Source organism: Paralichthys olivaceus, chromosome 24 (assembly GCF_024713975.1).
Source record: "Paralichthys olivaceus isolate ysfri-2021 chromosome 24, ASM2471397v2, whole genome shotgun sequence".
Lineage (NCBI taxonomy): Eukaryota > Metazoa > Chordata > Actinopteri > Pleuronectiformes > Paralichthyidae > Paralichthys > Paralichthys olivaceus.
In genome coordinates, this window is record NC_091116.1 from 13,340,875 (window position 1) to 13,363,181 (window position 22,307).

General features: G+C 47.6%; 3 protein-coding genes across 3 annotated transcripts in view; all 3 read left to right on the forward strand.

The window, feature by feature from the left end:
• Positions 1–4,099: 4,099 nt before the first annotated feature.
• Positions 4,100–11,626, forward strand: mrps9 (mitochondrial ribosomal protein S9). Its single transcript, XM_020104666.2, has 11 exons — positions 4,100–4,257; positions 4,582–4,764; positions 7,399–7,461; positions 7,579–7,609; positions 7,695–7,774; positions 9,401–9,486; positions 9,574–9,649; positions 9,737–9,905; positions 10,050–10,158; positions 10,852–11,021; positions 11,242–11,626. Exons 1-11 carry the CDS (start codon positions 4,168–4,170, stop codon positions 11,331–11,333), a joined length of 1,149 nt encoding a protein of 382 aa, XP_019960225.2. The 5' UTR covers positions 4,100–4,167; the 3' UTR covers positions 11,334–11,626.
• An 849-nt stretch (positions 11,627–12,475) lies between these two features.
• Positions 12,476–20,315, forward strand: LOC109640578 (SLAIN motif-containing protein 1-like). The gene is made up of 9 exons (XM_020104664.2): positions 12,476–13,103; positions 14,047–14,183; positions 16,496–16,624; positions 16,733–16,852; positions 17,329–17,466; positions 17,823–18,185; positions 18,708–18,857; positions 18,938–19,259; positions 19,342–20,315. The coding sequence occupies exons 1-9, from the start codon at positions 12,676–12,678 to the stop codon at positions 19,415–19,417; spliced, it is 1,863 nt and encodes a 620-aa protein (XP_019960223.2). The 5' UTR covers positions 12,476–12,675; the 3' UTR covers positions 19,418–20,315.
• Positions 20,316–20,674: 359 nt separating this feature from the next.
• Positions 20,675–22,307, forward strand: part of LOC109646547 (receptor tyrosine-protein kinase erbB-4-like) — a 198,817-nt gene continuing 197,184 nt past the window's right edge. Inside the window, exon 1 of the mRNA XM_069521527.1 lies at positions 20,675–21,021. The gene's annotated coding sequence lies outside the window, so the exon portion shown is untranslated. The remainder of the gene's footprint in view (positions 21,022–22,307) is intronic.

The window sequence follows — 22,307 nt, forward strand, 5'->3', positions numbered from 1 at the left end:
GAGTCCCTCTCGGTAATAAGGCAGCGATTGATGTGCGGCCGCATGCGAGGGTTCGCTGGGAGCGTGCGTTCAGACGAAATGGAAACAATATGAAAATGTTCTCTGAAGGATGGAATTTCCTGCAGAATTTTCAGATCTCGTCAGGCATTTCAAAAATTCACCCAGATATGTAAATCTCCCTGAGCCGCAGACCAAACAGCTGGGTCTGGTTTCCAGCGTTTTCTGTAAACCTCTGGAGTCGGAGCAGCCAGAAGGTCAAAGACACAACTGGACGAGAACACGTGAACCTCAGCCTCTGGTTTATTATCTTATGACCTAAGGTGTGTATCTGTGTTTACGTGTTTGCGTCCATGAGGTTTTAACATGTTCACATTTGCCTGTTCGAGTCTGTCGGCCTTCAGGGATCCACCGCCGCCTTTTGGGACCATTATGGGCGACACTTTTCAGACAGGACGGGACGAGGGTGGCGGAGGGGCCACGGAAGTTTTTCTTGGGTCATTCCAGTTTCCAGAGATCTCGGGTTTCTCCTCGGATCCCGGTCCTCTTCCTCCCCCGACAAGCGTCTCCAGGCCCCAGTTCACCCCCGTGTAATAGTTTCCTTCCTCCCCCGAGCCTCTCACCTGAAAAAAGAGTCGGATGGAGGACGGGGAGGAAAATAGTCATCTTTTCATCCCGGCGATGGACTGAAGTAACCCTTCAGCTGGAGAGGAAACCCGATACCGCCTGCAGCTCACTGTCTGAGACAGAAATGGGAAAGAAGGGCGGGGGGGCAAAGTGGTTCCATGTGAGGGATGGAAGTGAAGTCTGGGAAAGACAGGGATCGACACCCTGAACACCCCCCCCTCCTCCGTCCCCCTGACTCAAACCACCTCACAGAATCCCGTCCTCAGGTCTGGAAACAGTGAAGCGGGCCTTATCGCCTGCATCGCTGCAGAGATACAAGCCCGAGCTCTGTCGTCGTGATTAGCGCTGCTCGGAAACTACGCTGGGAACATTTCCCCCCCGTTTGATTTATGTTCTTGAAGACTCGGAACCCACGAGGCCCCTCGGATCATAAGAGAGTCGTCAGTCGGTTCCTCCAATCCGAACCAGACGCAGCGGAGCAGCTCAGCGCATTTTAAACATTCAACCAACACAGACAGGAGGAAAAACTGGCGACGTGAGCGTCCACAGTGAAACAAATGTGCAGAAGAAGACTGTGAGATGTGACTGAAAGCCCCAGAGCGACTTCTGAACTGACATTTAGTCGTTTGACGAGATCTTTCCTTTCTTCAGTTTCATCTGTTTCAGTTTGTTAACGTCTCAGTCGTCAGTGTCGCTTCTGTTTTTGAGTTTGATTATCGTTGTTGTCCCCTCAGCTGTTTTATTCTCATGCTGTGTTTCTCTTCTCTTCACTGCTGTACAGTTGTATTAGCTTCAGTCACACTCTGTGTTTGTTCTGCTCCACCTGACTCTTCTCTGTTTTAATACGAAACCCTCCGGAGCTGCTGACGCTCCGGCCTGTTCAGGCCCCCCCCCACCCCCCACTCCCAGAGCTGCTCTGCAGAGGAGGGAGGAAGGGGGGGGGCTAATATCTGCAGACATCTATGGCCACAGCCCGATCTGTTGCACGCTCCGTTCATTTCACGCACTGCCAGAAGTGCTTTGTAATTATCCTGATATTGATGAAGGCTGATTCCAGCAGGTAATCGCTGGCAGTTCAGCTGTTTTCCAACATCTCAGCAAAATGTCTCTATCCATTACCAGTGGCAAATTAATTTCCACTCAATGACCGTACTTGTTGATAATCCGTGTGTGTGTGTTTGTGTGTGTGTGTGTGTGTGAGATAAGGAATCATAGACAGAGTCTGAGACGCAGCATTTCACTGGGTGTTAGTTTACATCCACACTGGTGATTAAACATCACAGAAACATTAGTGCACCTATAATAAAAATATCACAGCAGTGAAAACTATTTCTAATATTAAAAGAAATGGTCATGAATGGTTTTAATAACTAAAAATGAAAGAGAAATAAATATGAATATAGGAATAGAAATTCATCACTGACTGAGCTGAGCAGGAACAATGTGATTCCAAACAGGGAATTTAACTCAACATGACAACTTTACCTCAGAGCTTTTTTTATTTCTAAGATGTTAAAGATGTGATTGATGTTGTAAACGACCAGTTACACTTAAATATGCTGTATGGTGGTGTCCTGGAGATCCTTCCTCTGCAGCATTAAGGGTAAATAAATGTGCTTTAAAAGAGTAAATGAGCTTGAGCGAAGTGGCCCTTTGAGTCCCCATGTTTGTGGAGCCACCATAATGGATTCTTTAGAGCCGTGAACGGTTTATAGGCATGACAGCCATGTTTCAGCACGATGGGCTTATCCCTACGCACGGCGCTAAGGATATTAGGGAATCAGCGTAAAGCAGCATGGAAATGATGACTGGAGCAAAGCCTCGACTCGCTGGCATTATAAGCTGTGGATTCTCCAGCAGCACTCCATGGCTTGGGAGGAGGGGGATGGAGCAGACTTGGCCCAGCTCCACACTGTGATACCCTCCATTATTTCCCGCTCCATCGCCGCTTTAGCCGCACAATTAGAAGGATGTCGCTCAATCTGGGGACGGGGCAAATTGAGAGGAGGTCGGTGTCGCCTATTGTGGCGTTTTCTTTTCAAGGGATCCTCGGCGTCCTCGTGGAGATCTGCTGGAACAGTTGGACGAGGGCCAGCTCTCCAGCGTCTGAGCTACACGAGGCTCTGATGCCTCAGACGCTCACAAGGTTCCCGAAATCAAATCCCTTTACTCGCACGTCACAGCTCCGGTTTCAGTGCAGACTCACCATCTTCACATTTCTCCACAACAAGGTGCGTCTTCTGTGAATCCTCCCGTCGTCACAGTCGCATGTTGCAAGGGTTTACCCCCCCGACCACGGTGAATGTCTCCACCCGGGCCTCCTCGCCTGTCAGGGACGGACCACAGCAGAGGGATGATTAATGTCCCACCTCTCACCCCCCACTGTGAATTAGAGACCGTGGGTCGAAACTATTTTTCTTGGTGAGCAGGAGCACGCTTGTGGCTAAAAAACGGGGCAAACACTGTTTATCATCTGCCTGACGACAGCCCTCCTCGGGGCAAATTAACCACGCGGCCGTATCGACTGGCACGGGCCGGGAGTCAGTGCCCCTTCACTTTGATTAATCTGCCCGTGTTCCTGTTCCAACTCTATCAAAGTAATCTAAGTGAAGACACACAGCATTGATCTGTAAACACAGCCCAGCACACACACACACACACACAGAGGAAGAGGGGCCACCATTTCTTGCATGAGTTTAAATCATCAAACACCTTTTTAAGATCAGAAAATGTCACATGTTTATTATAAAAAGTGCACATACACATATTTTCTTTCGAGCTTTTCATTCGTTTATCTTCTGGATCTCATGGAAAACACGTTCATCGAGTGTGATGATGTTTTCGACAACAGAGATCTCATCTGTTAACGTCTCCACTTCCTCCTTATTCAGGATACGAACGCTGCCATCTGTTGATAGTCACGGGTTCTCTGAATAATCCAGCTCTTGTTTTCATTTCTGTAGTTTTTGCTCTAATCCTTTTTCACCTGCAGACGTTTTGTAATGTTCATCTTAATATTTTACAGTTTCTGTCTAAATGCTCTGAACACAAAACTTTTCTGCCGTGTCTGTTTTTCCTGGAACTCTTTACAATATAGCCACAAACATTAAGCGGCCGTTGATGGTTTGTAATTAAAATTAAAGCAAGTGAGGTTGTTTTTTTCCGGGGCTCAGGATCTGAGGCGCACTCGAACGCAACATTTCTGCTGAGCTGCCAAGCAATTTATTTCAGAATAAAATGTTCCATTAAGCCAATTATACACAAAGTTTTCATTAGAGGTTTTGAAAATCAAGCCAATCAAAATTGTTAAAGTAAGTTACATCCACTAAAACATATTTATTTACATTTTGTGCTTGAGTGCAAATAGTAACTTTAATCATATAATTAGAAAATGTAAATAATTTATGAATAATTTACTTTCTATGGCTTTAAAATGTATTTACGAGAAAATCTCAATGTTTTATTTTAACGTAAATACAAAATTTACACCGGGTCACGTGTCTGTGACGACTTCCGCCGGTGACGCCAGAGCTCGGATCCAAGATGGCGCTGTCCTGTGCGCGAACCGTGGGAGCGTTTCTGGGGAAATGTGGAAACTGCGGCTCCGCTGTGTCGTCGCAGCTGAGTCGGAAGGTGAATCTCGGTTCAATCGATTAAAAACGAAAATGAAATAAAAGATTTAAAACGAAGACGGAGTCAAAACACCTGCGTCCTTGAGCTAGCGTCATGTTGTTAGCCGAAACTAGCTTGACTAATACGAAGAATTAGCATCTTGCCGCTTCGCAATCAGTGTTGTCATCATGTTAAAGAGATAAACTTGTCTCACTACAAACTATTAAACCTTCAGCAACAGTTCGGCTGCAGTTGTGTTGTTGTTGCTGCTCTGCACACGATGCTAACTGTGTGTGCTTCATGCTAACAACACTTCCTCCTCCTTCTCCTCCTCCTCCTCTCCAGATCCTGAGCAGGCAGATCAGCTGCACCTCCTCCCTCCTCAGGAAGAACCTGGCGGCTGCGGGGCCTCAGAAGTTCACCGCCGAGTTCATCGAGAAGGAGGTGGAGGAGTTCAACATCGGGAGACGTCACCTGGCGAACATGATGGGAGAAGACCCGGAGAACTTCAGCCAGGAGGACGTGGACGTAAGAGTCACAGTTGATGATGCTTCTTCTTCTGCTGCTGCTCTGATTGACTGAGAAAGATTTAATGTCCACCAGACACCAGATCTTCACTGAACACAACTTCTCTGATGCTCTTACTCAAAGTATAAATATATTTATAGAAGCTCTGACGCGCTCATTAATCACTGAGAACAAACCTGACGAGTCTGTGAGCTCTGTTGTTTCCTCAGACTTAAGAACAAGTCTTCAAGAGCGGCACGCTTCGTTTGTGTTGGTTCTTTCTCCAGAGCGCGTGAATAGTTGTGTGATTTGTGTTTGAGCTTGTGTCGCTGTGGAGAGAGATTGTTTTAAAATGTGTTGTCGTCTGAATCTTTTTAAATTCATTGATTATGAAAGTAAACACTGACATCCCAGGTTTATTATTTCAACTATAATCTCCAACCATTACCGTCCAGTGCACTGAGACCTGCTCTGTCCCGTTGGTTTGATCCACAGACGTGGATTTGTTTTTGACAATAAGAAGTTTTCATGCTGACCTAACGTCTGAACTGTTAAAGCGGTTTTTAGTGATTTACATAATTTGACTGATTCCACTTGATTCGAGCTCCTCAGCAGTTTTTGTTGACAGACGTGAGAATGTGTCAAAGTTAGTTTTCGCTCCGAGCTCGACAGCAGCAGTTCGGTGTTTATCCTCTCACCTACAAACAGGTGGCTGCTACAGTTACACACTTTGTTGTGTGTGTGTTTGTGTGTGTCCACGTCCACTTAATCATGCATGAGACAAAGAATCCACCCCACAAGAATGTCACCATTTTAAATATTGATCAGCTCGGAAGTGTTTTGTTTTAACCCCCTGACGACAGACTCTTTATTTCTCTGCAGGAGATTGTTTTTTTACACGATCCTGTTTAAATCAATCTAAACTCAAAACCATCGTAGTTGGAACATTTATTGTTTTTGCAGCAGGAAGCCGAGGCCTCTGTCTTTTTCCTCACCGCGTTGCCTGCTCGTGATGATGTCATTACATTATTACCTGCACTGATTTAAAGAAATGACATCACAGGAAGAAGGCACCGGTGGACCGTTCAGGTTCTGCTCTCTTCACATCATCATCGTCTCCCCCAGCAGCAGGGAGCTGGTGGCACCTCTGGCTAATCCGCCACGTCAGGGATATTAGCATCAGCCACGTTATCTCAGGTTTTTGGCAATAACTGACTCGTCCCTGCTCCGACCACTTAGCTTGATTTCTCTCGCTCGTTCCCCGGTGTCCCTCACGTGTAATGAAGAGAGCTGTTAGCGCCCGGCTGTGAAAGCCAAAGCGACGGCTAACAGCCCGAACTTGGACGTGTGCAGGGACAGAGGAAAATGCGGGAGGACTGGCGAGATGCGTAACGGGGCGGCTGATAAATCCCTCCGCCTGGGTTTGGTGTCCAGACTCCTCAGGTGTGACGGTGACGAACGACCAGGAAACATCTCGGAGAAGTTTTCAGGCGAGGAGGGAATTGGACTCTGGGTGTTTGTTACAGTCGCACAAAAGACCCACAAATAACTTGTGTGATTGTTTTATTAAAGATTTTATATCTTAAAATATCTTTTCATGGGAGTTGTAGTTTAAAATATCAGCTTCTCTGTGAATCGGAGCTGAATCTGATCCTTTGATTGAAGAAATAAATCCACACTGTTTTTTGTTTAAGAGGATTTTCATTTAAAAGTGAACATTTCTGTGTTTGGTGAGAAATTTGAAAACGTTTAAAGTGAAAGTACAGAGCTGACACAGTAAAAGAGCACGTTCTGAATTTATTAGGATTCTGTGGGTCGATGAAATTTATAAAATGGGACTTCCTCCTGCTCGGTTGTGTCGCTCTCCCTCCGTCTTTCCTCCGTCACTCTGTCTTTGCCCCTCGTGGAATCTCTTCACAGGTGTGTCTTCATCTGTTCCTCTCGGCCTGTCTTTCTCTTTTCCTCTTTTCTTTTCACCCTTTAACTTCTCCTCAGTTGTCTTCCTGCCTCACACACACACACACACACACGTTTATTCAGTCCTTCTCTTCCTGCTCTCCGTCGTTTTGACAACCTTAAGGCAGTAACCTGCTCCCTCTGTGCAGCACCTGCTGCCTCACTAATTGAACCGACAGAGAGAAGGAAGAAATGAAAGAGGAAGACGAGGAGGAGGAGGCGGAGGAGGAAGGAGAGAGATGAACAGACTGTCTTGATGAGTGTGGCGGGGCCAGCACACTTCCTGTCTCCCTCTCCTCTCTCTCACACACACACACACACTGCAGTGCCATCTGTAGCCCTGCTAATAACACACACACACACACACAGAGCGGAGGATGAACTCGGAGTGAACTGTTGGACGTCCACTTCGTCCTCTGCTCACTGTCAACAAAGCCAGAAACTTGTGCCTTTTTCTGCTTGTTTTCTCCTCCAACTCCGCAGCAACACACACACACACACACTCTCACGGACACACACATCACACTCGCCTTGAACCCGCGAGCAGCAGCTTGTCGCGTCGTCTTCTGTCGCTCTCGCCCGTTGTCGTGACCTCTGTTGTTCGGACGTTGTCGTGATCCGTCATCTTCTCAAACTGCCTTTTTTTTTTTCTTCTCCTTCTTCTGTTGTTTATTAATGTGTTTCCTCTCTCGCCCACAGAGGAGCATCGCCTACCTCTTCCCCTCCGGCCTGTTTGAGAAGAAAGCCCAGCCCCTCATGAAGGTGCGTCGGGCAGTTCTCGTCTGAACCCACCTGATGTTTAAAACTTCCTGGTTTAAATAACGAGACAGAGGAACCTGCTGGTTTTATTCTTCACTCTGACTCTGTTTTATTTTCCAGCACCCAGAGGAAATCTTCCCGAGGCAGAGAGGTACGAACCTGCGTATATGTTGTAGTAGTACACGAGTATATGTTGTGTAAAAGTACTCTCAGCTGATCGTCTCCTGTATTTACAGCTTTGCAGTGGGGGACAGACGGTCGGCCTTTCCACTTCCTGTTCTACACCGGGAAACAGTCGTACTACTCCCTGATGCATGTGAGTACTGCAGTTGAGTTTTCCCAAGAGGAGGTGGAGGTAAATCTTCATCCTCCTCCTCCTCTTCTCCTGCACCTGAGGGCCCGGGGGGGGCGGCGCAACGTCCGATCCTCTTTTTACACACGACTGAATGAAGCGGGGGTGAAGGAGAGGTGGCAGATTAGAGGAGGAGGAGTCAGGTGATGAAGGGGTCAGAGGTCGTGAGGGGGTGAACCAGCGGAGAGAAGCTGATTTTAAAGATGGCAGCGTTCGTACCAGAGATATTAAACTTTGTAAAGTGTCTGGATGGAGAAGGTCGAAGAAGAGGAGGCAGATAAGAGAAAACATTGTTCGTTTATAAAATCGTTTAAAAGTGACTGCGGCAGAGCGAGGGGGGGGGGGGCTGAGGAGGAGGCCACACCCTTCATACTGCTCGCCACCTCCGAGCGACCTCTTCCTTCCTCTTCCTCCCTCTTCACACTCAGCTCTTGCCCCCCCCCCCCCCCCGGTGGTTTAAATGGGGTTGTCAGACATGTCTGGGAGCTCGTGCTTCCTGTCTCCCCCTCGCTCCTTCGCCTCGTGTCGATATCTTCCTGTAACTGTAACACTCTCTCTCACGTCGGGAGCGTTGCCAGGAGGGGGCAGTGGCGTGTAAACCAGGCTCGCCGGTCGGCCGCTCTCGGGTTCGGCCGGCGTCGATGCATTAACCTGCCCGCTGCTCCACTGAGCCCTTTATGGACACGACCGCGGGGGGGAGGGGGGGAGAACCTGAACACAACGCACCCTTCACCCTGACTTCCTGTGCACATGAAGTAAACACACACTTCTGCTGGAGCTCGTCGTCGCTGCATTTTCATCCTTTAAATTAAAATTTCTCCGACGCTGTGAAGCGGCCGTGCGTGTAAAGACCACGTCGTGAGGAGAAGCGGCGGCGCTCTAGCTTTCTGTCTCCGTAACAGCCTCGACTTAAATGTATCCAGATACTGGAGCCAATTATTCCTCGCCATTGTCGGACCCAGTGTTTGCCAACGTGTAACGCAAGCCCCTTATCCGAGGCCGCGTCCGACTCCTTCAACTCCTCCCTTCTATTTTTTTTCTTTTTCTGATTTTCTATTAAATAGTTTTTTATTTTTTTTTTTTGCAAAGAAAATTGGTTTTTGCTTGATGTTTGCTTTTTTTCTCCCCCCCCCCCCCTCCCCCACCCTGCTGCCGAACCCCTCTGCCGCTGGTCGGAGTGGCAGCGGATTAGGCACACTCTATCAAGAGGGAATTAAACAAACATCTGGTGAATAATTGACGGGGAAATGAGTTCTCACCCAGGCGCGGGGCGGCTGAGGGTGGGGTGGGGGGGGCCTCGGGGACGTGACCGGCATGCTCGGCTCGTTCACCGAGCTCAGATCTGCCGAGGCCTCTGATTGATTCATTTATTTCTTTTTAAAAAAAAAAGAAAAATCTGAGAATGTTCAGAGTCGTGCCTCCTGATTGTTTTCAGAGAGTTTGGATCAAATGTGACGAGAGAAGAAGAAAAAGATATTCAGCTGGAAATGATCTGAAACAAAGAAAAGTGTCAGCGTGAGAAGTTTGAAGCTCACGTTCTCAAACCATTCGTCTTCTACAGGTGACTTATTGTTCTTTGTCTTCTTCTAGGAAGCGTACGAAAAAATCCAGAACTTAGAGAAGTACCAGGATCGTCTGAGAGCCAAAGGACTCTTCTCCAAGGACGTCAAGACGATGTGAGACTTCAGGAGCGTCAGAGGAGCAACAATAAAACCAGAAACTTCTTCTGCCCTGATTCTGAAACACTCGTGTGTCTGCTTCAGCTCTTTAGGGACCAGCCGCTGGCTCACGAAGGAGGAGGTGGACACTCTGCTGGTGGAAACCGTCTCCACGCACGATGTAAGAGACAACGTTCTGTCCCTCCGTCTCCATCGTCCTCTTCTTCTTCTCCTCCTCCTCCTTATCTAACGGTGTCCTCCTCTTCAGTACAATCGCTTCATCCAGCTGATGGAGCGGCTGCTGTCCGTCCCTTACTGCGGCGTGGAGGAGGAGTTTGTCCTGCGTTACCGCCGGCAACTGGAGGCCCAGTCCAGGAAGCAAATGGTGCCGCCGCTGGAGAGGGACGAGCGAGGCGTGGCGTTCAGCACGTCAGAGGGTAGAGGCACACACACACATGTTTCCTGTCCAACGTCCAACATTTGACTCATGTCTCATTAATATCTGAGTTGTGATGTAGGAGAAGAAACAGGAAGTAACTCTGTGTGTGTGTGTGTGTGTGTGTGTGTGTGTGTGTGTTCAGGTCGGAGGAAGACGTCGACCTCATCAGTCGTCCTTCGGGACTGCGGCTCCGGACGCATCACCGTCAACGGCAAAGACTACGTCCACTACTTCCCCGTGCTACAAGACAGGTAGGAGAGATACGAGAAATAAGCCCGCTCCGCGCGGCGAGCTCGTCCGCCGCCTCCTTCACAGACGCCGTTTCCCTTAAAATGCACAACGTGATGTTTCACTCCCTCGGCCCCGAAAAATTAAAAAGCAGCTTTTTCACTCTTCACAGCATCGCCTGTTTTTTTTATTTATCTCTTTGTAGTAAGTTAATTACACAGTTGAGTGATTGTGAGTGTGTGTGTCTGTGAGTGAGTGTGTGTGTGTGTGAGTGTGTGTGTGAGTGTGAGTGTGAGTGTGTGTGAGTGTGTGTCCGGAGCTGGTGTTGTGAGGACGGGCTGTAATTGGAGCAGAGAGGTGACAATTGACTTTGTCAGCAGCCAACGACCATTCAGCCTGAGACGCCATCCAGAACACGGACACTTCTCTCTCACACACACACACACACACACACACACACACACACTCGTGCACGGCCTTATCCTTTTCCTGCTGAGTCAGACGTTGCTCAGTAATGTGCGGAGGTGAGATTGTTAGAGAAGCTTTGCAGGATCCTCGTCTGAAGACTCAGCCAATCAGACGTGAAGTGAGCGACGCCTCCGCTGTTGATATCAGTTCAATAACACACACTCCTGCTCTGCCCGTTCAACCACGTTCTTTCTTCTGACGCTTTATCTCCTGGTCATTTTCTCCTTCCCTCACCTCGCCGCCTCCAGGGAGCAGCTGATGTTCCCGCTCCAGTTCACGGGCACGCTGGGACGCTTCGACCTGGAGTGCACCGTGAGCGGCGGCGGCAGGTCGGGCCAGGCGGGGGCGCTGCGGCTCGCCGTCGCCCGGGCCGTGCTCAGCTTCCTGTCCGAGGGAGACGTGGAATCAATGAGACAAGGTGCAGCAGCACGTTTTGTTTTTCTACAGTTTAAATGTTTTGTACCAGAGATAATTCAAATCACTTCCTCGTTCTTCTTCTCCGCCTTCTCCCCGTCTTTTTTCTTCTCCTCCTCCTCCTCCTCTTCTTCCTGACATGATCTCAGGATAAATAAATCTAATATATAAAATGATAACAGTAATCGTCACTTTCTTCCTCCCTCGTCCGTCCTGTCTTCCAGCCGGCCTGCTGACCCCTGACCCCAGGGTGAGGGAGAGGAAGAAGCCGGGACAAGAGGGAGCGAGAAAGAAATTCACCTGGAAGAAACGCTGAGGAAGAGGAGGAAGATGAAGATTGAACCTGAACTCTAATAAGAAACCTTCACTCTGACGTCTGCTGTTAACGTGACCTCGTTTATTTAAGCTCCTGACACGACCTCGAGCAGAACGTCCTCACGTCCTCACTCGTCCTCATTCGTCCTCATTCGTCCTCACTGTGCCGCCATGTTTAAGATGCAGCTCTCAACTGGCTGCAGTGAGCTCCTTCAGCCACCAGATGGCGACATGTGTCATGGAATGAAGAAGGTGAACAGAAAATTGATCAATAAATTAAGTTTTTCACATAAATAACGTGTTTTTCTTCACTGTTGTTTGATTTATTTACCATGTGACATGTCGTATTAACACTTCCTGTTGTTCCTCTTGATAATTACAGAATTTTAGGCTGAATTAAAAAGAAAACAGGTGTAAAAATGTAAATTTATTGCATGAATGTTTTTGAAATCTCAGAGAATTCAAGTGATTTAACATCAGTTTAAATCACTTGTATTTTAATGTAATTTTCAGTTTTTTCCATCAAAGTGAAACAGAAATACAGATTTTGCTTATTCCTCTCTTGCCTACATTGCCCACAATGCATCACTGGCCATATTATTTTGTCATTGTCCCACTTTGTCTGAACTAAACCTCTGAAAGCTTCTAGTTCCACTGACAGAAAGTTAATTGACATCATTTTTAATAATTAATGAATCAATTAAGACATAAATTCAGTTTCCAGCTTCTCACGAGTGACGGTTTTAGTTTCTTCAGAATTTTCGATGATTCTGAACTGAAACTTTAAAACGTTAATTTACCTTTTAATCGTTTTTTATTCACTGAGGAATCAAAACAACACCTGAAACACCGATGAGATGGAGGGGTGGTCCCAGTTTATTTCAGAGCAGCTTTTCTAAAGACCCTGTTTAAAACCTCGGATCTTGTTTTTCCTGCAGTTTATTGAACTTTGAATTCAACTTGTTGTTTTTAAAATCTGAGTTTTTACAGATTTACAGTTTGTTGCAGTGACCACGTTTAGCCACGAGATGTCGCCAAACGAGCAGAGATGTCGCTCAGGTGTGTGAGCGTCACCTGCAGGTGATTATGATTATTATTCTATTGATGATTAACACTGATGATGAATCAGTGATCGATCAGGTGCGGGACAGGTGCAGCTCCACCTGTGATCACCGTGCGGGGCTGTGACACGCGTGCGTGATGTGCGGCGCAAGGGGGGGGGGGGCGGAGTCTGGTGGTTTACGCCGGCTGACGGTGCAGACTCGGCGGATCACTCCAGACTCCTCCGCCGCCGATCACCTGCCGCAGACCGGCCCCACCGCTCTGAGCCGCCGGTGTCAGTGATGGAGGTGCTGCCGGCCGCGGGGCCGCCGGAGCTGGACTGTAACAGTAACTCTCTGCCGGCGGAGCTGGAGGTGAAGAAGCTGCAGGAGCTGGTCCGGAGGCTGGAGCTGCAGAACGAGCAGCTGCGGGCGAGCGGCTGCTCCGGCGGCGGCGGCGGCGGCCCGCACGCGCTGCCCCAGTCCCCGGGCTGCGCGCTCCGGAGCTCCGCCGGGTTCCGCCTGCACGGCCCGCTGCTCGGCCTACGGTGCCACTCGTCCGCGGGATCGCTCTCACCCCCGGAGGAGCCTTTCGAATACTTCCAGCCGCACGGAGCCGCCGAACCGGAGGAGGAGGAGGAGGAGGACGCAGCGGAGCCGTCGGTGCTGGACGAGCTGGAGCTGCTGGACCTGGAGGTTCTGTGCTGCCCGGAGGAGGCGGAGGAGACATGGTGAGTGTTCGAACCCCAACCTGTTGTTCGTGCAGGAGGGTGGTGCTGCACGCTCCACCTGCACATCTGCACCAAACACACACACACACACACACATCTGGAAGACAATGAGGAAGATGTTTTCAGGCCTGAACCAAAGTCTGTGTGTGTGTGTGTTTGTGTGTGTGTGTGTGTGTGTGTGTGTGTCTGTCTCAGTTTCTTCTGTTATTATCATAAATCACATCAAGCTGAAGCTGGAGTCCAGTTCTGAGTCAGGGGCCTCAGTGCACACAGAGGGGCCCACAGTCATTCCTTTGTTTACTGTCGCTCTACACGTTAATGTTCATCGTTATGGACTTGAATGTTAATTTATCTCTTTGTCTATGTTTTAAAAAGCAGAATAACTCAAATGTTTTATCGTAATTTGACGGCGAGTGTTTGGAAACTTCTGTTCTGTGTCAGCAGGCGACCGTGAGTTTATACTGAATCAAAATAACTTCAGCTCGTTAAGTAAAAGTCCTTCATCTGGAACTGCTCAAGATTTCCAGTGTCTCCTGCTTTGTGATCCGTCTCCGAGCAAAACAGATCCACTCAACAAACTGATCTCACCCACGACCTCTGCATCTTCATCTCTTCTCTGCAGAGCAGATTTGTGTCCGGGCGTCACGCGTCTCCTCCCTGAGTGTGAGCGGCGTTTGTCCGCTCGCACTCTCACCTGATGTCAGGGAAGGTTTTCATCTATAATTCAGCTCCTCCATGTTCCTGCAGAGGAAAAAACCAGGTGGAGGATGAAGAGGAGGATGAAGAGGAGGATGAAGAGGAGCAGTTCTGTCAGAATAATCTGATGCACTTCATCTGAACAGAGCCGCTCCTCTTCCTCGTCCCCTCCGGCCTGAGGGAGACTGGTGTCCTCTTCCTCTGGGTTCAGTCGTTATGATTTGACTGTCTGAGTTTCTCCCTCCAGGTTGCACGTGTCGTCGAAGGCCGTGGCGCTCAGAGACGACTCCCTCACTCCTCTGCAGTGGTGCCGCCAGGTTCTGGACCGTCCCAAAACCGAGGTGGAGGCCGCCCGACGCTCGCTGTCGCTGCGACTTGAGCAAGGTACAAGTTCACGGTTTGTTCCTGAGTGTTGTCGTGAGGTTCCAATCTCTTTCCTGCTTCATCGGTGACATCACACCTCAGATTCTTCAGGTTCAGATTGTTCCTGTGACGTCGGCCGCAGGGACTTCCTGTTTCCTGTTGCTGCGGAGATGACGAAACATAAAACAAGTGCAGTGGTTCATCTTAACAACAAAGATTAAAACTGACGTCCCGAAGCTTCGTTCTGGACTCAACAGCCTGAGAAAATGGACCAGAATGCAATGCAGCAGCTGATTCTGATGTCACCGGAGGGGGGGTGCAGGGAAAGCTCTGGAAAACTTCCGGAGTATTTGACCCGGACGTTTTCCTGCTCTGGAAAATATCCAGACTTCAGGTCACGTCTGAAAAAACGGCTCCGGAGGTTCGTTCCCCTCGTTGAACGGACTTCCTCACAGCGATGTGACTAATGAGGATGAGCAGTAAGACTCGCTGACGGTAATCTGGCCTGAGACGAGGTCAGGGTCAGCTGACCTGCTCCCGATCGCAGTCACTTCATTGCAAACACATCTCGGACCGGGAGGACGCAGAGGAAACCCGGAGAAATGTTTCCTGACCGAGTCGAATCCAGACGAGAGGAAAATCGATTCCTCGCTGTCGAAGGCCTGGGTTCGCTTGAGTTCAGCGTTGTCATGGTTACCACACGAGCCTGAATCCACGGGTTTAAAAATAGGTTTTCTCGGGATGATTATTGACAAACAAAGGCGATGGGGGGGGGGGGTGATCGATCCAGATGTTAACACACCTCTGTAGACTGTGTGTGTGTGTGTGTGTGTGTGTGTGTGTGTGTGTGTGTGTGTGTGTGTGTGTTGTGAGGCCTTCGTGTGAAAGGAGGCGTCGGCTCCCACGGCCTCAGCTGAAGCTTAACACCCTGAAGCCTTTAATGAGCGGAGCTGGACTCACGTGTGTGTGTGTGTGTGTGTGTCAGGTTATGTCAGAGGGAGTTTCTGTGTGAGTTGTGTAACTGAATGTTGTCTGTTGAGCTGAAGCAGAATAAGAGTGCGTGCGTGTGTGTGTGTCTGTAAACAGAGATGGACGCCACGTCTCCACCTCACTGTCCAGAAATGAAGCCAAAACATCTCAGATTCAAACGCTGCGTAGTATCGAGGTCCCGCCCACACCCCCGCCCCCCCCTCGACCGAAAGACATTTGTTGTCCTCACGTGAAGTTTGTTAATTGTCCACTTCACCTCGTCTTCAGATGTTCCTTCGTATCTGTCGTACTGAGTGAGGTTCCAGATCATCTTGTCTCCAGCAGATTGAAGAAGCTGCAGATTTCTCTTTTCAGCACCGGGTCAGTCTCTGCTGGTATCTGGGTCACAGCCGTCGACCTTTGACCTCTCAGTCTTCTGAAGAGGCTCCAGCTGTGCGGCTCGTTGTGATCATCGTGCTTCATCACTTAAAGCTGCGGAGGAATCAGCAGCTTGGCCTCCCGCCACCTCCCACCGCCTCCCTAGGTTCAGTACAGTGAGGATGGAGAGCTGTTGCCAGGGAAACGGTTTACATGAAAGGAATGAATCCCTCTTCATAGCTTAGCGGCTTTTATTCACATCGACAGGTATCGAGAGAAATCCTCCTCCTACACACACACACACACACACACACACACACACAGTTTACTATGAAAAGCACAACGCAGCACATCTGTATTCGTCCTTGTTCCCTGGATTTCATCACATCAACCCCGTCAAACTTTCTTCTCTGCATCTGTGAATAGAAACCAAAGTGTGCACACGAGTGTGTCTGTGTGTGTCTGTGTGTGTCTGTGTGTGTCTGTGTGTGTCTGTGTGTGAGCGGCTTTGTTGTGTTGAAAACGTCTTTGTCCTCAGTGCTGATACGAGATGAATGGAGCAGTTAGTGACAGACACAGAGGTGGTGAGGTAACTGCTCAACAAGATGTGTGTGTGTGTGTGTGTGTGTTACATCTGTGGCGTCTGTCTTTGTTGTTTTCGTGAGGTTCAGCTTTTTCGCCGTGTTGAATATTTAATATTTTAAATCAAATATATGAACAAAAACTTTCATTTTCAAATCAATGAAGTCGATATTTACTTTAGTTTAACAGGAGGTTTCAGGAAATTGCCCGAGGATTCTGGGAAAAGTAGTTTTAAGACTGTTGTGAATAAAGCATTTGTCAGGGACTATTTTCAGCTGCGGATTAAGACGCATCAGTCGATGCAGTGAGAGTAATCATCTCTGTAATAAATATTTTCTGATCTGTAACGTGTTCAAACAGTGTGACCGTCATTTTAATATTGACTCCTCTTGTTCCTTCATCAGTCTCTAGGTGGCGTAGAAGCCTGTCCAGCCCCTCCCCCTCCTCCCCAGGCCCTCCCCTCAGTCGAGTGGCAGGCATGTCTCCCATCCGCGCCCCCCCCTGCTCCACGCCCCTGTCGTTTGAACGACACGGTAACCACGCCCCCCCTCAGATACAATGAGACATTTGAACTTTGCAGTAAAATGATCACATCACAAATAACTTTTCATGAGTTCACCCCTCCCTCCTCTCCTCCTCAGCTCCCTCCCTCTCCTCCCCGCTCCACCATGTTCTCCATCGGACGCTGAGTCCCGTGGGGAAGGAGTTCTCCCCGTTAGCTGAGCGGACCCCCACCTTCCTCCCTCACCTGGCCAATCCAAGTAAGACTCAGCGCCGGTTTCTCACATGTAAATATATTTTACATACGTGTGCCAACACGTTGATGATCAGATCTTTAATGTTCCGGTTTGTCCACAAGCTTTTTATTTATTATTTTCGACTGAGAGCAGATTGTGGTCGTTATGTCGTGTTGGAGGTTTAACATGAAACACGTGACGGAGTCGTGTGAATTATTAGTGATGGAAACAACGACACAGTTCCAGACTCATCGAGGGTGAAGCTGCAGGGACGAGAGAGACAGAGAGACACAGAGAGAGAGAGAGTGCCGCAGGGATCATTGATGGATTTTAGCCTCAGGTTTATTTCCATAGCACAACTCCCACAATCCTCTCTGTTTGATTGTGTGACGTTTATAAAAATCACTTTCATGTGTGAATCATTAATTTATCACCTGTGTGATGTTATTTAGAAAGACTGAAGATGAAACCTGTTCTTTCTGTCTCTCTCACACTGAAAGGCCTGAGACGCTCGGCGCTCAGTCCCCAGTCGTCCGTGGACAGCGACCTCGGAGTCTCGGAGGACGACTCCATCGCTCTGGGATACAAACTGCACGACCTCACCGACGTCCAGGTCATGGCCCGGCTGCAGGAGGAGAGTGAGTTCCCTCAGATTCAAGCTGCTCTCACTCATAAATGAAAACACAAACACAACTGAATATATATATATATACTTGTTAAATACTTTTAAATAAGTTTTAACACCTTAACAAATAATATAAACTCAAACAGGAGAGTATTATATATTGTGTTGCTGTTAATGTCCGCGTGTTTCTTCTTCTCATCTTGTCTCTATTGTTCCCTGCTTCTTTCTAATGTTTTAACTTTGGCTCCAGATCTCAGAGCTCATCGCTACTTCAGCTTCATTAACCCCAGGAGGTGATGATGTGTGTGTGTGTGTATGTGTGTGTCTGTGTGTGTGTTGCACGCCGACCCTCACATCTCACTCCCGCAGGTCTAAGGCAGGACTACGCCAGCACGTCGTCCACCCTCGCCAACCGCCGCAGCCAGAGCTTCACCTTCCAGCTCAGCCAGCTCAGCGCCGGCCTCGACCTGGAGGAGGAAGACGAGGAGGACGACGAAGACTACGGTCTCCTGCCCCCGCCGCAGCCGCGCCTCACCCGCCTGCCGCACTCCCACACCTTCTCCAGCATGCGAGACTGGCGAAGAAGCACCACGTCCCTGTCCACCCCTCCTTCCACGCCGCCGCTCCCCTCCGCCGGGTTCGCCTTTCAGCCTCTGGCCCCGCCCCCTCTCCAGGGACTGGGAGTGGGCAGCTTCTGCTCAGAGGAGCCTCAGGGCTTCAGACCAGGATCAGGTACAATCTGTCTCCCCAGCTTTTTTTTTCCAGAAGACAAATGAAGTCGTTACTGCTGAGTAGCACTAATGACCTGTCTCTGTGTCTGTGTCGCGTTCCCGTGTGTATTTGTACTTTTGTGTACGTTGTTGGGACACTTCGTCGTGGTGTTCCAGGAGAATTTGAGAGTAAGTCCGCACAGTTTTTCTGCTCAATATAAAGTTCAGTTTCAACTTAATAAACTTCATCCATTTAAAAAAAAAAAACCCATAGATTCATCGGCTGAACTCGTCAGCTTGTACGTGGACGCCCTGCACTGACCCACACTGATGCTCTAACCTTTAATAATAACTCTAAGCCGGTTGTACAACGGGACTTAAGGCTCAGACTGTGTTTCCGTCCTGACACCGAGACGGGGGGGGGGGGGTTTGATGGGATTAGTAGAAGTGACGGTGAAGATCAGTGCGTTGACAAAACACGAACTGGTCTTCAACGCTTTTTATCATCAATCTTTAATCATCTCGTTTATGTTTCTGTGAAAAGATAAACTGCGGAGGAGCATGCCTAACCTTGTCAGAGCTCCCAGCATGCCGAGTGTGCCCATTCCGACCAATCCCAGTGCTTCCCCTTGTTTGCTTCGTAACAGCCTGAGTTTTGATTCGTCCAGCGGTCTGGCTCGCCTGCAGTCCTCCAGTAAGACGCCGCGTCTCTTCTGCTTTGAGAAATCTCAATGAAACTTGATTGAGCATGTGTTAACCCCTCCTCCTCTGCAGTCCCCTCCCCAGGCCAACTTCAACACAGGGTCCAGAGCGTCGGGAATTTCTCCTCCCTGTCGCGGCAGCCGCTAAAGGCCACCGCGTACGTCAGCCCCACCATCAAGGGCTCGGCCTCCACGGGCCTCCAGCCTCTGAGCGGCAGCGGTGGGAGTAACAGCTGGAGTAACAGCGGGATCCCTCTGTTCAGCAAAACCTCCACCGGAGGGGGGGCGACCCCTTCCACCCCGGGCACTCCCCGCAGCGGCCTGCCCCGCCCCGCGTCCTTTGTGGGCTCCACGAGTTCCAACCCCCGCAGCAAGGTGGCGCAACCAGCACGAAGGTAAACAGTTGTCTGTTCTGCACGTTTGTAATCTGAAGTGAGTCAAAGGTTCGTTAATCTGACGCCTGTTGTTTCGCCTCAGTTTACTGACGCCTCCAAAGAGCTTGTCCACCCTCACTGCGCTCCGTGACGGCACCTGGAGAGACGGCTGCTACTGACGGATGAGCCGGTGCAGTGGCGCCCCCCGCTGGCTGGGGTAACTCGCCACACCTCAACATCATTCTCCATTTTCACACCGACTGGGTTTGACCAAAAAGTAAAAATGACCTTAACTCTAAGCTCCTGCATAGAATAGTTCGATGCCGAGGGTCTCACGTGAACCGAACCTGTTTTTCCGTCCATTCGATTCTATGCATGAGTTCTTCTGGGAAGACGGGTTGTTTTAATCTGGACCCGTCGACTGGTCCGTGCCAAGTGGGAGTTTTTCCCCAGTCGCTCTTGTGCAATAAAGAAATACTAACCTGCTAAAGAGGGCTGCCAGTTTATATGACAAGAGCCTCACGACACTGTATTTAATTATTAACTTATTTTAACGATCACGTTTTTGGACTAATCAGGTGCTTTCCCTTCTGGCGACAAGAGCCAATGATGCTGCTAAAATCCAATCAGTCCCTCTTACTTTGGGCACACTTGGTGTCATTTTTACAAGGAAGACATTAAAGTATGTATTTGTGTACAAAGCTAATTATTAAGTGTGCTTAAACCCGTATATATTGTACCATATAATTTAATTTTAAATGTGAATTTTGACCAAAACGTGTGATTTGTCTCACCACGGTGTCAGAATATGTTTTGCATATCAACCATGTCTAACCACCTTCTATTGGGAAACTGTTCCGGTTGCACTTTGTATGAATTGATTAATAATATGTTGATGTTCGATATCACTAATATTTGCACTTTTGTGAGATTTCAGTTACACTCTGCGTAATGTAGCACCATCCGTTTCTAATATTTCACTGGTGATTTTAAATTATTTTAAATGATCGTGATACTTTTGTTACTGTAATGGACTGAATGAGTGAAACTTTTTAATAAAACACACTATAGACTACAGATGTCTGTTCATCTTCACTTGTAATATAAACACGAGGGCAGGTTTGAGGTCTTTCCGTCCTCTGGAGGAGGAGATGTGGTTTCTGAATTAAATGTAATCAGGAGGAGATGTAATGTAAAATCATGTATTTTCTTTAGAGAGAACTGAAACCTGTGAACGGCTCCCAGGAATAAATTCTGGCAATGAAATAATTTACAAGAACCCCCAAAGCAAATACTTCATTTTATAATGAGATGATTTCCACACGTGTGTTCAAGTAGGTGGATGAGGACAGTCTGGAAACCCTGAGGACACAGGTTCAAGTCTCTTGGAGTTTTGAAGTTCAACAGCCAAAGTGAGAAGTTGTCAAAATTTGTCAACGTGAAGGAGCGGATCATCTGACGTGGGTTCATTTTTCAATGTAGGTTCCCGATGCAAAGAGTTGAATGTTTGGAGGCTCAGATGCTAGAAATGATGTCTCTGTCAAACTGGGTCATGGGTTCAACGCCCACCAAGTTACAAAACTGGACTTTATCAGAAATCTTTGGGGCATTAACTACATTTTTACATCTTCAACCCCCGGAGAGTCTGCCTGACTTGGTATATTCCAGGTCCCCACCTCCTCCTTCTCCATAAATCCCATTGGACTCCTCCTCTTCCTGTTTGCCAGTCGGTACTTCCTGGATGCGGAGCTGCTTGGATCTGGAGCCCATAGATCTTCATGAGGTGAATCCTGTTTCAAATATCAACCCAGTTATTCGATCTTCTGTGTGTTCGACGTGTCGCTGCACGTTTTTCATTGTTCACTTGTGTTTTAGAGGAAAACTCGTCTCATTAGCTTCTCACGTCAATGCTAAGCTAAGCTAGCATCACAAGCTAACCACACCTGTGTGAAATTCTCTTGTAAAACACTTGATCACTTGTTTTGTCCGGAACTAAACTTGATCTACGTTTGGAAAAAGAGGATTTCTACTTATTTAGATTAATTATATCAAAGAAGTTTAGTTATTCACAGTTTCCTTCAAACAATAATACTATTTTAGTTTTTTTGGCTTCTCTAAGAAAAGTATGAACATTTTACTTTAATAAAATCCTGTGGCTTTATTTTATATCTGAAATGTTTCAGAGAATTCAAATCACATCAGTTTTAAAGCTGTTGGAAAAAGTAAAGTGACCTTTAAGACTAAGTTTAATAAATCTTGATAAAATGACTGAGTCAACTCATCACATCACATACATATATATGTTGTGAGTAATGACTATTAAAAGTTCAGTAAGATTTCGGTGAAAGGATCTATTGATATTTAATATAAAATAATCTAAGTGATCTTTTCACTGTTTCTTCTAAATTGTACAAATTGTTGTTTTCTTTACCCTTTAAATACTTTAAAATACTTTATATTAAAACACTTTATATTGAAATACTTTAAATACAATATCAATGTTAATTACATCTCAGGACTTAGTTTTATTAAACACACAAACACACACACACACACTTCCTGTCTGCACAGCTGAGGATGACGTGAGCGTCAGTCAGCGCGGTGCTGCCACCTGCTGCGGCGGGGATGGAACTACAGCTCACAATGAATATTTAAAATGAATCAATAAAGATGAAAAAAAGAGAAATAACTACAAATAAAACTAAATAGATCTTTAAAAACATAGATATATAAAAGATAGATAGGTAAACATAGATAGATAGATAGATTTCTGACAGTTAACAACCTTTAAAGAAAGGTAAACACAAATCAGCTGTTTCCTCTTGTGCCTACTCTTTATTTTACAATATGTGTGTGTGATTTTTTTAAATTCTTAATGTGACATCTTAACTGGTAAAAGATTTATTTTCATTCTCTTTGATTCAAAACACACATTAATAAAAACACACACCAGCTCAGAGTCACGTTCCGCGGTGTCGATGGAGAAACATTAATAATAAATGTCTCACTCTTGAGGTTTGAACCAATAACATTCATAATTCAGTTTCAAAGCGTCAACAATGACTCGGA

What these genes read in the sequence shown, in the direction of transcription:
- LOC109640578 (XM_020104664.2), top strand. Translation starts at nt 12,676, where the DNA reads ATGGAGGTGCTGCCGGCCGCGGGGCCGCCGGAGCTGGACTGTAACAGT. An exon ending in GTCGCTGCGACTTGAGCAAG is followed by an intron (nt 14,184 to 16,495) that starts GTACAAGTTCAC and finishes TTCCTTCATCAG; the next exon opens with TCTCTAGGTGGCGTAGAAGC. An exon ending in CCCTCACCTGGCCAATCCAA is followed by an intron (nt 16,853 to 17,328) that starts GTAAGACTCAGC and finishes TCACACTGAAAG; the next exon opens with GCCTGAGACGCTCGGCGCTC.
- mrps9 (XM_020104666.2), top strand. Translation starts at nt 4,168, where the DNA reads ATGGCGCTGTCCTGTGCGCGAACCGTGGGAGCGTTTCTGGGGAAATGT. An exon ending in GGCGTTCAGCACGTCAGAGG is followed by an intron (nt 9,906 to 10,049) that starts GTAGAGGCACAC and finishes GTGTGTGTTCAG; the next exon opens with GTCGGAGGAAGACGTCGACC. An exon ending in CGTGGAATCAATGAGACAAG is followed by an intron (nt 11,022 to 11,241) that starts GTGCAGCAGCAC and finishes CCTGTCTTCCAG; the next exon opens with CCGGCCTGCTGACCCCTGAC.